General features: G+C 42.1%; 2 protein-coding genes across 4 annotated transcripts in view; one reads left to right on the forward strand and one right to left on the reverse strand.

The window, feature by feature from the left end:
• Positions 1–17,585, reverse strand: part of Naa15-16 (N-alpha-acetyltransferase 15/16) — a 47,226-nt gene that overhangs the window by 27,174 nt on the left and 2,467 nt on the right. The window contains exon 8 of the mRNA XM_033345492.2: positions 17,330–17,543. Within this exon, the coding sequence (XP_033201383.1) occupies positions 17,330–17,543 (214 nt within the window). The remainder of the gene's footprint in view (positions 1–17,329; positions 17,544–17,585) is intronic.
• LOC117163316 (uncharacterized) lies at positions 245–17,408 on the forward strand. Of its 3 annotated transcripts, none has more exons than XM_033345490.2 (2): positions 245–788; positions 13,110–17,408. In XM_033345490.2, the coding sequence occupies exon 2, from the start codon at positions 13,110–13,112 to the stop codon at positions 16,281–16,283; it is 3,174 nt and encodes a 1,057-aa protein (XP_033201381.1). In that variant the 5' UTR covers positions 245–788; the 3' UTR covers positions 16,284–17,408. The 3 variants fall into 3 exon arrangements, with proteins under 3 accessions (XP_033201381.1, XP_033201380.1, XP_033201382.1); XM_033345489.2 differs by lacking the exon at positions 245–788 and adding an exon at positions 2,416–2,434; XM_033345491.2 differs by lacking the exon at positions 245–788 and adding an exon at positions 10,339–11,255.

Below are 17,585 nucleotides of genomic sequence, written 5' to 3' on the forward strand. Positions count from 1 at the left end.
ACCATTCGCAACAACATAGAAGGTCCCACTTCCAAATCATCGGGAACACTGAAACCACAAAATCCACCTCGGTGTAGGAGTAATTTCTAATCACTCATCGACGATGAGGAGGTGGAAAGCGCGGCGATTTTCCTATGATCGCGGTTTATTCCCGCCGCGTGGACCAATTCCAGCGTGGTGAACGTGGGGAGAGGCGCGTATCGGGCGCAAAAAGGAAGGGTGGAAGAGGCGTGCAAGCGGAACAACGTGATCGCGTCTGGCGCGGCAGTCGTAGGAGAGCCTCGTGACACACACGATCCACTTGGTGTATCCCTTTTGCCGCGAGTAACACGGTCGTTCTCTTGCTGATTCGCGGATCGTATCACAACTATATACACATATACACGGTGTACACGGCGTTGGGCCTCCTCCGGTTGTCTCGTGTCGCGCGTTGGAGAGTGGGACACTGGCGCAGGGCCAGTAGGATCCACCGATATAAAGATCTACGGTCACACGAGCCGGGAGGTTACTCGTTTCTTCATCGTCGTCCAAGTGCAGCAGGACAGTGAGTGGTACAGCGCGGCCGCGAGCTGCTTTCCCGTGTTATGGGCTCATCTCCGTGATAACAAGTCCTATACATCGGTTCTATTCTATTCGTTTCGTTCGTATTTGTTGAAATTAATCGATTGAAATTAGTTGGAAAGACTATATCATATCGCGTGTGTAACTGGTTCGCGTAGATGAGCGCTGAGTAGCGTCGAATCGAGGGAGATATACTGGAACAGTGGATCGGAGCTTAGAAGAAGATCGTGAGTCCGCTTTTTTCCTTTCAAATTCATCGTCAACTTCGTGCGACAACTGTGTGAGGTCTCAGTGAAATAAAGTTATCTTTGGTCGTCTTAATCGTTGATTTATAACGTTTAGATTTCTGTGAAGCAACGTAATAAAAGTACGTAGAATCGTTGACGCGCATTTTGGTATCGATCGAGAGAATCAGAACGACGTAATATCGTTTCGAAGTAAGTGCACTTCGGATATTACGACAATTACGATAAAGAAAGGCTAACGAAGACACGCGCGTCTGTCTTCTGGTACTCGAATTGGCGCGTCTTTGCGACTGCATACTGCTCAGGAAATTTATATAACGGGCACGATCGGCATAGCTTCTCGTGAATCATCGTCGAATAGCGGTTCACGTGTCGCGAGCCTACAACGAGTCAGGTAAAAGATCGGAGTCCTTGCATTTTCCGGCATGAATATTTATCGACAACATTTTTTTCTTCGTTTTATCGAACGGACGTACACGATAATTGTTAGTCAGCGAGGGATAAATATCGTGCCGGAGGAACGAAGTCGTTGGCGATCGGTTTGTCGGCATGACCGGACGCGTAGAAACGACGGACGATAGAGAGAACCGGATCGTGAGACTCGCGTGTAATGAATGATCGATGCTGTGACTAATATTATTCCAAACAGGCCGGGGTGCTTTCACAAATCGACGACGGAAAATATTCCCGTACAACTTGTGACATTTAGACACGCGCGATAACAAACCGTGGCTACCGATCGCCGACTACCGGTTGATCGAATTTATAGTACCTTTCTTCTTATCGGACGAACGAAAATGTCGTGACACTTCCGAGAAACAGGTTCGCTCGAACGCGTGGAATTATGCTCGACGGGATGTGGATTATTATTGTTCGTTGGAAGAGGGCAGACTCATAGAAGGGGGAAACGTTTCTCCGATCTCCCAACGCGGAAGACTGTCGACCAGTCTAGAGAAAGAAATCGTTCATCATGAAAATCTATAGCGACACCTATGGAAAATCGAAGAAAAGGAAAACGATTCGTTCCGCTTGCAACGATTCTCACGTAGTCACGTCGCATTAGACGTCCACAGTATCCGGTCAGTTCCACGCACCGCGAAAGTTAAGATTTCCGGCAGATCGATCCGCGTATACGGCGAGGCCCTCGTCACGTGTCCGCTTAATTACAACGTAGATTCGTCATTAACACAGCAGAGATCGACGTGCTTCCTATTCCCCGTTAACCGGTAGCTTTCACTTTGACATAACTGCAACGACGAAAACGAAGGCAAAAACCGGCGACATATTTTTGAGGGACTAGCGGACAAATCGTGTCTAGATCGCGTAAAAATTGACTGGGGATATAATACGGAGAGATATATGGGAACATTTAGCGATTTGTAACGCGATACCTTGTATTAAATTTTTCTATAACTTTCGTTACACCTCTCTTCCTCGATGGTTTTCCAAATGTATCTTTTGACACGTACTTACAATGCTATTGTATCGTACTTTGGTACGTGTGAAAACTTTTATCGCTCGCTCTTGTTTTCTTGTCACATCGAAGGATTGATGGTCCTATTGAGAAATTGTGAAGGCATAATATACCACGTAGCTATAACCGCGAGTAGGCGGATCATGGATGAATGGTAAGTTGGCTACAAAGTATTCGGAGGATGCATACTTTGCTCCAAGATTAGATTCAGCTTGAAAGAATGATTAAGAGAATTTATGTAAATGTACCTTCTACGAGATTTTTATCGGATTATAATAGTGTTTCTATTATAAGAAATAAATAATTGACTATTTAATTTCAAAACAAGACCTGCTACAATTCGTGCTACATAATACGAAATTATTTCTAAACGATTAGGTACTTCTCGACTCTGTGTGTGTGTGTATTTCTAAAAAAAGTTCCTAAATAATTCATAGAATGCTATAAAACAGCGATTAACATAGAGATCAGATTCGCTAATACAGAATACCCAAATCTTTGCCAGGATAAAAGATAATTCGAAAACGAAATAAATTTGTTTTTTATCACCAATCCATTTACGAAATATATTAATAATAAATAATTGAACAATGAAGATCGCCTCTGGTGACCAACACGATATTCATCGCTAAATGCGGATCAGAGGGCGTAGCACGGATTCAATTGGGAGCTCGTTCGTCTCGGTACCCTCGAATTAAGCGTGTCAGCCAATGTCCATTCGCCTATCGTTCAGCAATTAAATGGAATTGTAACAAACGATCGTGCTCGTTTCGCGATTATTAGCATCGTGAACTCCAGCAACATCGGTTGAGCAACGCGTCCTTGTTTCTTCAGCAGGTCTAAGATCGCCTCGCGCTAGACAGGGGCGGAGCAAATTACGATCTAGGAATCTAATTTCCTTCGAGTGTTCCTCCGAGTTATCGCATTTAGACCGAGACCACCGGATCAAGAAAAGTGTTATTTACGTTCGACGATCGACAGACTCGTGCACGCGTCATGAAATAGAATCGCTGATCGGAGCACCGGAACCGCAACTATTTATCAAACTTGCGTAATTTCCCTTTCTGTCGAGTAAAAGAAAAATGCTATCCGCAGAGAGAAAGCGACAAAGCGTTTAGTAAATTGTGTTTCACGATTTAAACGGTTTATCACGGGGAATAAGATGGAAACGTGTCTCCCAACGAATTCAAAGTTAAACTGAGAAATCGATTTAGTGTTTAATTGGATACAGCCCTTTCAGGTAAAATTCCAGATACTTTCACGGCCATTGTATAATACGATGAACATTCTATTGAAAATAATTGACGTTAAAGACGTTAAAGATGAAATTCTTTTGCTTTTCTGGGAAGGAACAAACGCGAGCAAGCCCTTCGATGAATTACCTCGAAGCGATTCTATTAACGTCAACTTTGACTGCGACAGCTTTGATAAAATGAGCCTGTTCTTCCAAGAAACTACGTGTTGCGTTTTACTCGAGCGAGAACTGTGTTATCTGATAAAAAATGCCTAGAATAAAAGTCGACTGGGTAATAAATTGCGGAGCGAATGACCACGAGCGCATCGAGTCGACGATAAATTCTTGCGATCTGGAGTACGAGAGCACGAGAAACGCAAAAGAGAGACGCGACGAGTAAAAATATGTGACACGAACCTTGGCGTAACCTTCGTCGCGCGCTTTCCCTCTTGGTCCCTAATTGCGGCTATCAGAGTCGCGGGCGTGATATGACGACAAGCTCGACAGGGTCGAGAGGAAACGTGGGAATGCGCGCAAAACGGAACACAGATCGAACACATCACAGAGAAACGATTCCCAGCCGCCGTCATCTGGCTGTGATTCATAGAAGAACGTTATTAAAATTTATAAGTTAGTGAGAAACTAATGACTAAAAGATATTACTAACCGTTTGTATTATTATCAAATTTTTGAATAGTCAAATTTCATGAACTGCGTATAACGATAGAGCAAAGCTATGAGAAGAAGCATTTAAAAAATTTATTTCAAATTATTATACGACAACCATAAAACTTATGTAAGCGAAAGAAGATGAAGAAGATATCGAAATTACGTAAGCAAATTTTGCAAGGTTTATCGCGTTGTTTTATTGGGTCAAGAGATTTGTTAAGATGGGCAACGTTATGGTCGGATCGCATAAAATATATTACTAGGCACCACGCAGTTGTTAACAGGCCAGGTGACGAATAATTGCGTTTTCCAGCCGTAACCAGTTGAATTATAACGCTCATTGACAGGACGTTTCAACTTACGCAGCATGAAGACCTTGGTCGAAACGAGGTTTATTAAATGTTAAAAATCATTGAAAGTCCGACTAATCGGTGACTAATTGGAAACTAACGGCTAATTGGTGGATATAACAGTCCTTGGGATCGATTTTTGCCTAAAACGGACGCTTTAACCGGGACATCTACCTCATACGTGACGAAAGGTCATACACCAGAGTCGACTATTTTCTCGAAATACGGTACCGGTTCGCGGTCCCTGCGTTTATTTCAAAGGCGAACAGGTGAGCGAACGAAGAGCGAAATTGTTCACGTACGTGCTGATGAAATTAGCGAAGCCGTGTTTATCGTACGAATTACTGCCACAGAGGTCCATAGTTTGTCATTGCTTGGCTCATTGTCAGTAGCAGAGATTCGCGCGAAAATTATTCTCAAGCCAAGTCACGTTAAAAATAATTTAACTCTTTACGTTACAATCGACGCTTTGATGTCATTGGACATTGACAATGTGCAAATTATTATTTCGTTTCGATAAAAAGTTGGAGAATAAATATAGCTGCGTGATGGCGCGAGTAATTTTCAAAGTATGAATGCTTTCCTTAAATTACTTGGAACAATACACCGTTTCTATCGACGATCGGAACAGGTATCGCAGGAATAATTCAAGGCAGGAGAAATCTGCATATCCTTGCGCCGTGAAAAATTTCGTCATTTGTTTGCAATAATAAATCCAAAAAGGGGGATAAAAATGAAAACGAAAAATGACGATGTTCGCGCGGTGGAAAAATTGGGCCGTTAACCTTGTCTGACCGGTACCTACAGCTTTTACAGTCGCAACAAAAACGTAAACCGGTATTGGTCGCATACGCTATATGCATCCTGATAAGCCTCCGTATAATGCGCGTCGGAATATCTTTAATAAAAACGACATTTCTCCCTTTTGGTTAATCGTATTATGGAGAAAATCGGTCATAAACATTTCTCTCCTTTCTGACGACAAATTGCGGAATGTAAATTAAAGATTCCGCATATTATTAAAGCTCCATTAAAATGCAAACATCGTAATTATGGAAGAAAAATTAAAAAAAAAGGGTAAATCAATTCTTTCCTTATAAATATCCTGCAGCGTTTATGTGAAAAAATTAAAGATATTTTGTGATATAAAATAATGATTCATAAATTAAAGCTATGATAGTGTTGAAATAAACGTTGTCTAATTTCCATATTTCATATTTTACAATCAATAGAATAGAAGATATTCGACGACAAAAAAATCATCGAAATTGATTGTTTTTTTACAACCGTAATAGCGCCTCGAGCAAATCCTGTTCGTCAGAATCTACAGTCCTAAACAACAGAATGCTATATACATGATGAGTCACGTACACATTATATCCGAATAGCTGCGTTCATCGAAACGGAGATGCGGCAGATACATCGCGTTCTCGCGTGCAATACACACTACCGTTAAAGGAGCCACGGGTGCCGAGGAGAGAAGAGAATAATCCAGTAGAGCCGCGGGATGAACGAGACGAGCATATTATGCAAGCGAGTTGCCTTGCAGTGCAAGCCGGTCAATGCCAAGGTGTACAACTACGGTCGCTGATACTCGTCTCTGTTAGTCTCAAGCCGGCAACCTCATCACCGATAACTTCGAAGCGAAAATCAACCTCGAATAAGTTCTTGAATCACTGATCGTCTGGATCGCGCGAAGGCGAATTAACGAGGCAGTATGCCAGCTGGCCGCTCGAGTTGAAGATAAAGCAACTTGACGTGTAAGGATAGTAAATTGTTCGAGAGACTACATAACAAGAAAATTTCGAAACAAAGCAACGACCGACTTGGAGTCAAATAATTGAGTTTGAAACGAAAAGAAACTCCGAGCATTAAGCATTTGGAAAAGAGCATTAAGAAAAGATGCAGAACTTGCATAAAAAAGTTTCAGAAAATGAATGGAGGTTTGAATTTGTAATTTCGCAGAATATTAATCGAACTTGGAAGAAGATTCGACGTGTGTACCTGCAGACCAATATTTTTGAAATTGTTCACATTCTTTCCGAGTAATTAATTCCAGAAATTTTAATACATACGCGATACAAACTCATTAGCCAAATATCTGGAATTCTTCGAGACGTCTATAAATATTTCGAAAGGCGAATGACGTCGGTTTACACGGAGGGTTTTCGATTTTTACAAGAAACTAAAATCATGAAACAAAAACCTGATGATTATTTACATTAAATAGATATTATGCAATTATCGAAATATCTTTAAAAAAAATTCGAACTTATCTGCAACACTTTTTTCGCAAAAAGCCCTTTTCTTTTCTAAAATTAGATTCCTCCATTTGAGACAGATACTCCACTTTACTGTTAAACATCGTGACAAAAATAAGTCAAAGTCGACGCTGGATTCAGCTTTCACCGTTTCGTTACATAAATGCAAAGTCGTGAATAACGCGAATAGTGTGAAAATTTGGAAATTTGCGAAATTTCCTACAGTTATCCTATTTCTTCGAACGTCGATGTTGGAAAAGAAAATTATAAAAAGCTTTCTGTCCAACGTACATCGTAAAATACGTGACTTGTGCGCTTCGAGAACAAAAAGCATGAAAATAAACCAAACGAGAATAAATTCCAAACAAAATCGCAAAATGAAGAAAACAACCTTTGTTCCTTTGGTGCAAGGAAAGAGAACACGTTCTATATCAAAGGCGTGAGATTGTCAAGAAATTATGACATAAAAAGAATCGACAGGTAGATGACGAAAGAAATCACAAATCTTGTCTTATGGCGTGATAGACTGGTTCTTGATCAGTGCGACAGTGCAATGTAACAGACAATATGTTTATGGGTCAATGACTTAGAAACCATAGATAAGTAATATGTTAATAGTTGGCGTAACATTGAATCACACATGTTGTAACCATTATGTAGTTCCGATTCGATAAAAACAAGTTACGTCTGTGGCCAAGTTTAGTTTAAACTCTAATTTCAATTTCAATTATTTACACTGAGAAACAACGATAAAAAAACGAAACTTAAATCTACCATCATCAGGTTATTTACTTTTTCATTTATCTTATATCGAAATATTTTTAACCACCAAGTAACATAATAGGCAGAATATCAGAAAGAATAGACTTTTATCCTATCTTTTCTGTGTTCTTCGCGTTTGATTGCTCTAAAATATTCATCAGAGTAACAGTCCTTCAAAATACTCGTACAGAATAACTATAATTTAACAAGCTTAATTCCGTGATAAAGTGGACGAAGGAGGGTAAAGTCATTCTGTCATAACAGGAAGCATAGTTAAACGAGCGACGCGCCGAAAGTTGCTCACAGGTGTTAGCACGGCGTTAAGGAATTAATGCTGCTCAGCGAGCACGACGCGAAACAAAAAGGAAAGTAGCTGAAAGCGTAAATCGAATTGGATAACGCGCTTTGCGGGAGCCTTACGCGAGGCACGCGCGCTCGTCACACGAGCTATGCAACGTGTTGCCTCGGTATGGCTCTTTCTTTCTCTGTTCCTCGGCTTCTCACTCCTCATGGCGTTTCCGAGGTTTCAATCGAACGATATTTGATGGATAAATCGCTGTTGGAATCGGCTCCTGAACCGCACACAGCCTTTCACCGCCTCTGACGAACCGCCGCCGCGTCGTTCCCTCACCGCGATTCAATGCCATATCGTTGCACACGCTTTTGATGACCTGCATTCAAGGCCACGTGCTAGCGCGCGCCGTCAAACCGCGACCAAAAACGAGATCGATAGTGTGAACCTATCCAATTTCATAAATTTATATTTCTCTGACTGTAAAATTTGTATAGAGTGTCATCGAACTAACGGCATAATTTTCAATGAGGTCAAATTGGAAACGTAAGTCGGACACGTATAATTTTTTCGTATCAAGGTTCATTTCCAAATATAATGACGTTGTCGCTATACTTCGTCGAATGTTATATCGAAGCTACCAAGGAAGTTATATGAATATCTTATCAAGAATTTACGTGAATCGCCATAACACCGAAGTCAATGCACGACAGTACGTAAGCAACCGGTGACTGTCGAGTAAAGTCAGTGATCGTATCGAAATGATTAACACATCGTGCATTCGAGTTACATTTCCCAGTCTTCCCAAACATTTTCAATAAATACGCTGTTTTATACGCGAACTTGATCCCATACACAATGTGAAATAATGTGTTAACAATCTAAATATTGTGATAACAGTATCGTTTCAAATGCGCTGTAGTACTGCGCAGAATTGAAACAAACTAAAAAAATTAACTACGTACATTCGGCTATTCATTCCCATACCTATTTACATCTACAAAGACCATGATATACTATGGTTACTCTAGACACTGAATTACAAACGTGACTTTACTACTAGCCGAGTACGCGACTTTCCTCGAGCTATTCGAAACGAAATCGCTCGGATCAAGAATTGCACAGTGGCAGGACTAGAAAATCTGGCTTCGAGAAACGATAATACGGCAGGTTCGGTCGCAACGATAGCGTAACCGCACTTACCACGCCACAGAGATCGTTCTTCTTACATCACGTCGCGAAAAATCGACAATCCGCGTTGCGGAACGCGTAGAACCGCCCGGCGTACGACGTTCGTCAATTTTACGATAGTTCGTCAAATCGGTCGGCCCTTTGCGAACACCCAGAAATGGAGCACCGGGAGAAACGAAGCTTTTTCTTTTTGACTCGAAGGGCTTTCAGTCCGTGACTAGTAGGATGAAATTAAAATCACCTCTACGGTGAATTTGAAATGTCGTATCTGAGCGGTTATGCTAATTATTTGTTTGAAATTTCGCATACGTTGCGCTTAACCTGTTGCCGAACTCCAGATAAAATATGAGTAAGTTAGCCTTCACGTTTAATCTATGATTTATTATTAAAGTCGAGAAGAATCTAAATTTTGTGCATTGTTCTTGCAGAGCAGCGTGTTTTGAATTCAGCTGGAAATTCCTGATTAAATTAGATGAGAAGTAAATTGCTAAGAACGAATCTATTACATAAGAAGAATGTAAAAGACCTATGCAAAACTATCAAGAAATTAAACTCATCGCTCTGTTCTTAGAATCTCATTTTATTCAAAGGTAGTGAATTATTAATATCAACGAACCGCGTCCACACGGCCACTGGCAATTTCTCAAGTCTGTAGGAAATTAATTTAGAATCCAATTAAGTAATCAGATCTGCTTACAACGAATTAACCCCTTCTCGTTAATGCCACAACTGTATTAGTCCAATAATCTTAGTCCAATTCGCTGAAAGGTGAAAACCGCGTGCATCGATTAAAACGTTCCAAGAAACATTTAACAAAGCATCTTGCATTTCGATTGAAACTGATTTAAAAATCAGAACATTAAGTAAATCTATCAGAATGAAACTATCAGAGTGCCTTATCTACGATCGGAGACATCGTTGCCTGAACTAAAGAAAGCTTGATCCCGTAGCCCGATTTGCGTCATTTAAATCCCTTATCGAGTAAAAAGGCTGACAATGCGTGGTGCACGAAAGTGAAAGCCTACGTTTCGAAATCGTTTTTCGTATAGCGATCTGAGCCAAGTGGATTCATGCTACCTGCCGCCCGATCGAGGCAAACGTTCGACGAACAAGACGGTATCGCCATCCAGCAAAGAGGCGGCGATCGCGATCGCGTGAACCGTACGAATCTTAACTGGCAACGACTTCCTCCTTTCCAGCTAGACGTATCGCTTGGAAATGGCTCCACCTTTCGGAACAAACGTCCTTGAGCGAACCAGTGCACCGGGAAAGGTGATGAAAACCGGCCAGTCACGTGTACCATGCCGGCGCGAGCGGTTGTTCGCCAGCTTCGCCTTCTTGTCGCACGTTCCATTGATTTTCTGATCGATGTTTGTCCTGTTAAAGTGTCTATGAACCGGGACAACACATCAGAGCGCTCGATAGAAGGATTAGAAAACGTTTTACTCGACTTTTACACCTAGAATACCGTGAATGCGTTAGATGGTTCAGACGTACGTCTTCGTTCGTGCTTTTTTTTCTCAAAGGAGAGTGAAACGAATATTGTCAGTGGTCGTGTATTAGTTGGTGAGACGTTTGAAAGTGTTTCCCAAGGAAAAGTTAGACGATCGTGTCTCCAGAGACGTGACTGACCTTCGAAAGACGCGTTCTGGCGACAGGAGTCTTCCTCGTGGTAGAAGCAGGTCTTGCGGTCGCGAGGAAAGCGAACAGCTGACGCGAGAACAGCAAATGCGTTTTAAATTAGCGGACTGCTGCATTCGTGCCGGACAGCCGATCTCAAAGTCATTGCTTCCGAGGTGGAGAAAGCAAAATACACGCGATGGTTAGCTCTCGATCGGGACGCGTTAAGCGAGCAATCGTCGGCATGCGGATTAGATTAATCGTTATCTGTTCGAGCGTCAAATAGCTTCCCGAAGAAGATGATTTAAAGACAGAGACGGAATTAAACAAAGCCGATTTCCATGCGGAGGAATTCCTCGATTCCGTCACGTTTTCGTTCCGTTTCGATTAAAAAGCCGCTCGCCGAGAGAAATCGCTGGCACTCGTGGTAAAGTATCATCGCGTGTGCGTGTGTGCTCGTTCTTCGTTTGAAAAACCTACGTTCCCCTCGGAAGAAGCGCATTATTGCGTGTGGCAACTCGATTACACACCATTCACGACGTCCTGCTGAACGATTATCGTCCAGATTCGCGACCGCTCCGGAAACCGAGAGAAAGGTACTCTTTTAGTCCCCGCAACATGCTATCAGTGTATTTGATAGTTTAAAAAGACGTTTCCGATACAACAGTCTCGCGGAGAACAGTGAAATCTTGAACCGACGGTGGTATTTTTTCAATATTTTCTAATAGACAAGTGTCTTTTTAACACGTTTTATAAATATTTTTTATAGGTCGCAAATTTTTTGATATCGAACGTTTTTTAATAGTCTTGAGGATTTTCTTAAAACCAAATGTCTTTTTTCCTCCCTTGGATCAGTTTGAAAAGATAAATTATTTTCGTCGATGTTCAACCATATTAACATTTTCCAATTACGAAACTCTTCAACACTCACTAACTTCTCTCTAACTCGTCCCTCAAACAATGTCCAAGCCATCAATTACTCTCCTAATACCTCATTCAAGGACTATCGTCGTCATTCCATTTACAAAGGACCGTAAACAGCTAATTGCCAACATTACCATTATCATTCATCGTAATAAGAACAAAAACTGCAGCTTCATTATCCTTTTTACCGATGGCAATAAATCACAAAGCTCAATTAACTTCGTTTCAAACATCCTTCGACTTTGCTTACCGCATTCAAAGATCCGCAGGGATATGGATAAAAATAAAAGGCAGTAAATTCAGTTTCTTGTCGGAAACTTGGTACGACAAAGTTACTTCCGCGATATCGACGACTCTGACGTTGGCCCTGGCTAATGCAACGTGCGCTGGGCGAATGCAGAAACGTGAGCTTAGGTTTGTTATTCGGTTGCAAGTGATTACGAGCGCTAGTACTCCAGTGACCCGTGAATGTTTGTCGACCGCTCACCGACTGTTCACGAGGGAAAGGCGTGGTCCCCTCCGGTCCCACATTCCCATATTATTGCAATTCACGTAAATGGGCCTGACGAATTCGCCAATTTCAACCGTGCGGTCTCAACGTTCCTCGGAAATTTAGTAACTGTTCGATGAGGGAACCTTTACTCAATTTCTCGCGTTCCATTCTGCTGATTTTATCGAAATACATTTAGAAAATAGAAAAGTGAAAATTGACGGGGAGATTCCGTTAACGATAGGAAGAAATGTCGATTCTTCCACTGAGATCCTAGTCACGATTCGAAGAATATTATCTTCCTAATTTCATCGAACTCTTCTTCAGAAATTCTATCGATGATCCTAGGGGAAAGTTGCTTATTCTTTAAATTTACGAAATTTACATCATTTTACTGATTTCGTGGAACTGTATAGGAGAAGTATAATGTAAAATCGAAAGTTCGTACATGTAGATTCTCGTTCAAGCTCGTCATTCAGTCCGAAGAGTCTCCCGCGTATTTTAATATCAGTTTCTAATAACAGGAATTATTATTTCCATGCAATAGTTGAGAAAATGTTGCCGTTTCAATGGGGAAAGCAAAGTTACTCCCGTGGAACGGAAACACCTCCACAGAATAAACTTATACTTTCGTTGCGCCAGGTGGCAGTCACCGTATGCCTTGCGACGAACAACTCGAACTGCTCTAAAAGACACATGATGTGATTACAAGATTGAACGGTATTATCAAAATTACCGTACGATATACATCGCGACTGTGAATATAATTCACGTGATCGTAGTCAAACCTCATTAAGTAATTCACACCAAAACAGTCGCTTTGATTTTTCTTGGGAGACATAAATATATCGTATTTATGCAATAAAATATAAATCCTAAGAAAAAAAAATACCGATGCTATATGAATATGCCAGATGAAAACATTTAGATATTAAGATACCGAAGATACTGTTTCATAGATATTGAAGTAAAAATAATGAATACCATTTACATCATACTGAACGAAACGTCAAGAGTTGCTTAATTTCCGTTGCAGATGATGCCGAGAAGATTTCCTGTGCGAAAGCTCCTCCTGGTAGCAGTGTTAGCGACCTGCTTGTCAATCGTGACATCATCATCGAGCAGGGAGAGACGGAATGTCGGTGCGGACGAACCTAGTCATGGAGCAGACAGGACGCACACACCAGCCGGCCGTAGTTTCAAGTCATCGACCAGCAGAGACAACGAGATAACTACGGAAGCCGGAAGGAAAGTGTCGCACAAACTGATTGGAGGCCACTTGCGAGCGGATGCGAAGCAAGAAACGTTCTGGGATGACGGTATCCTCTTATCGTCTGCTGGAAACGGGAGGGAGACGAAGGCTAATCGTAAAGACGAGGATGACGAGAAGAAAACTCTCTCTCAACAAGTGAAAGAAGGGAAATACGGTCTGATACAGAACGAAATCTACGGAAGTCAACCTAAACGACCAGGAATAATCAGTTACTTAGGCAATCCGGAAGTACCAAAGGACACGATCGACAATTTGGGTGGTCTCGATGAGGATGAAATTTGGTTGGCTGAGAATCACGTATTAGTGTTGAGAGGAGGGAAATTTCCTGGCCATGAGACGCCGCAAGCCAACGGAGACAGCACGCCGACCTGGCCACCGATCGACAATTACAAAGCACCCAGGAGACAGGTCAAGATACCATCCAAGCCAAAGGTACCGCCGCCCTTTCCCATTCAACTCACAGAGGGCGGCCCGATACAGATCATCGGGCCGAATGGCACCAAGGAGATCGCCAATGCCACCGTTGACTACAGAAAGGATCCTTTATTTACCAAGGGATTACTATCGGAGGATGGTCCACTCTTCGCTGTTATAGCCAACGGGACTATCGTAATGTCCGATATGAATTCAAAGAACGCATCTTCGGAGGAAGAAAATTCAAGCATAAAGAGTAAGGACGATAAGACAGATACCGTACCACCTGGCAGTTTTCCACCCTTCTATCACGCAATTCCACCTGGTGCAGTATTCGTGCCACCGCCGAATAATCAGTCGGAGTATGACGAAGAAGATCAGTCTATTTACTATCCACCGCCATACAGTTTTCAATATCAGCAAGATAATACGACAGCTGTGCCACCGGGTCCTCTGGTTCCAGGAATTATACTCCCACCACCGCCGGACTTCTTCTCTGCTCTCGAGGACAAGAAGACCACGACGAAGAAGTACACGAAGCGACCAGAAACTACTCCCGTACCAAGACCCAGACCTACCTATCTACCACCTAGGAAATTAACTACGAAGCAATACAAGAGTTCCACTACAGTGCCAAACCTAACGCAAACCACAAAATCCAGGACGTCCATTGGTATGTCGGGTGTTACAAAGACGTACGGTCGAACAAGGTATAAAAATTTTACGGACAAAAATTTTACCGCCAAGCCCAACGTAAGGACAGTCCCTTATATAGAAATTACGACATCGACGCCGGATAAATCGACTACGCTTGATAACCCAGAATTCTACAACATCGGTTCGTTAGCACAAAATCATGTAACCAATCAAGAGAATATACAGGAGAAGAATGAAGCGTGGTCGCGTCTAGTGACCAGTAAAACGATTCCGATAGTGACGTACTACACGTCCACGCAGTCCACCTTGGAAAGACCTGTGGAAGTAACGCCGGCCTCGATAAAGAGTATTATTACCACTAGCAACCCGGAACGATCGCCCAGTCAGGCTTCTTACTACTTTTACGAAGAATCTCACGAACCACCTTTTCATACCACTCCAAATTCGATTTATTACAAGACTACCACCGAATCGCCTTTTTATGAAACTGTGACGCAACCACGAGCCGAGGAAAAGAAAAAGCAGTATTACAACGTTGAGGCAATTCCGTCGCGAGAAACATCGAAGGACTACAGTATCAAGTTTATCGGCTCTCCGGTGAAAAATTCCGCGCCCATTCGCTACAGTGACACGACAGTCACGCAAAGCTCACCGAAGTACGAGAGCGGCTCGACGAGAACTCAGGGTCAACGAATGTTACTTGATCACGCGCCTCTTTACTATCAAGCCATATCTGCTCGTCCAGCCGTCTCTGTGCAGCCCTATTACACCACCTCAAAGCCACAGGCTTATTACAGGCAAGAGGCGAAATCAAAGCCGATTTATCAGTACAGTTTCGAAGCAGCGGACTACTCGAAGCATGGAAATCAAAGGCAGCAGTACGAGCAAGAGCAAACTAACGCATTCAACGAGTATCAGAACGTTAAAGTCGATGGAAGGTATAATAATCATCGATACGATTATGAGAATGAATCAGTGCCTCAGAAGAGAGTCAGGCCGCAACCGTATAAGAATCAACAGCCGATTTATCCTTCGACGACAGCGCATTCAGCGATAAGTACCACGGACAATCCTCAACATGCTTATTATACTCAACAGGACGAGAAGTTCCTGGATGATGTCACGAAGGAGTATTTCACCATCTTTGGCAAGAAGATACCGCATAAGGGTATACCGAGCACGACTCCCATGTACTCCAAGACGAACAGTATTACCGAAAGACCGGATTACGTGAATACCTATGTGGAGAATTACGACACCCCCGAATCGCCTGTGTATAAGACACCTAAGGTTAAAGTGCATTACGGAGACCAGTCTCAGAGACCATACTCCCTCAAAGACGACATTCTTGTCAACTACAGGCGACCTCTGCCTCCTATTAATCCCGACAGTGAATTCATCACGGTGGTCGATCCAAACCAACAACAGCCACCCAATTATAGAATACCCAACAGGGATGACCAACCCTTGGCAGCGATCCGCGCTTATCCACCGCAGCCACTCGTGAGTCCAAGAAACGGTCCACCCACCAACTACGTACCGGTCGTAGAATCTCCGGAAGAGCTAGACGACACGTATCCCCAGCTACCCATATCGTTGGAAGACGATATCAAAGTGAACTACCGCCACCCACGACCTACTATAAATCCAGACGCCGAATTCATCGACCCGATTCCAGTGCAAGAGAACCAGCCGGAGAAGCCAAAGGCCTATTTCGCGTACAGATTGCCAGGCGATGGGGGTCACTTTTACTTCCTAACGCCGCAGGCGATCACGCAGAGGCCGGAGCAGAACGCCGGTCACCTCTACTCAAAGTCGAGAGGAACGAGGCTACTAAGACGTCGACGGAGGCCAGACAACGTGTGATACGTGTACGCGACAAGGCAGCCGCACAATGCCATACCAATCATCGGGGACGCACGATGGAAATGCGTGTCATATGGAACGCGACGCGGAAATCAACGTCAGAACGTTGTGTACCGTTATTAGGATATTTATTCTATGTGTAAATATATATACGGATATATCTTGTATGCGTAATGTACAATTAAGTTAGATGGTTATCGACGCCTCAGTTACGCTATATAAAATGCTTAATTTATGTGACCTAACTTCTCCCCTTCTCCCCAACCCTGCTTTAGATTGATACAGATGCGATATTGTGTGTAACGCCGCTTGTGTGCGACGATAGGTATGCGCGAGTACTTTGAATGACCGTCATGTACTCGCGCGTTGTCTGTGATTAATGATCGATAGTAAACGCATACCGTGTACATATAGTTATGATTGACGATGTAGAGATTCAATTATAGAGCTCCGAGTGCATTTTTCATAAACCGTGTTACACGAAATATATTATATTCGAACATGCATGAAATAAACATTGCTTAGAAAGACAAAGTTTCCTTCCTTGTAAGCAAAATATTGATAAAAGCATGACATATTATTAGAAAAATCACATATATGGTGCTCACATTCGATTATAATATCGGTATTATTTTATGTTAATTCTTGTATGATACTCTACGAATTTTGTATTATTCGAGGAATTTATTGTAAATATATATGCGATGAATATAAGTGACGTTCTTAATAGATGGTATTATTATTGTAGGATTAAAATAGGTTGTAAAGTATCTTTTTTAAACAATACGTGACTTCCAATGTAATGACAAATGATTTTTAAGAAATCGATCGTTTAAAGTTGCATAAAAATAAATACATATTTAAATCTAAAAAATTCCAAACACAAATTCATGAGCCCTTCCTTAGAAGCCATGGCAAAAATAAGTAAAACCACATGAGCACTATACCCTTAATTATTGTTCACGAATATGTAGTAAATATAAACAACTCGGCGATAGTTAGTAGCTGATTGATAAAAATAAACAATGCAAAGAATGTAGACTTACCGGTGTCGATTTCTTGAGTCTGTGTCGGATCGGGCAATGGTTCATCGTGTAGTCGTAAATAAACCTCCATTGCACATTTTGCTGCTTTAAAATAAAATGGATGAGCTCGTAGCACGTCTTCTAACCTTAGAAGACCCACGTAAGACCTCAAGGTCATCTTTCTCATACAGTAGGTATGAAAGTCGAATTGATCCTCTATGATTTCAGAAAAGTGCTATAATTGATAGAAATCGTTTGAGAGCGGCTAATAATAAAT

The sequence above is a fragment of the Bombus vancouverensis genome, chromosome 2, assembly GCF_051014615.1.
Source record: "Bombus vancouverensis nearcticus chromosome 2, iyBomVanc1_principal, whole genome shotgun sequence".
Classification (NCBI taxonomy): Eukaryota; Metazoa; Arthropoda; class Insecta; order Hymenoptera; family Apidae; genus Bombus; species Bombus vancouverensis.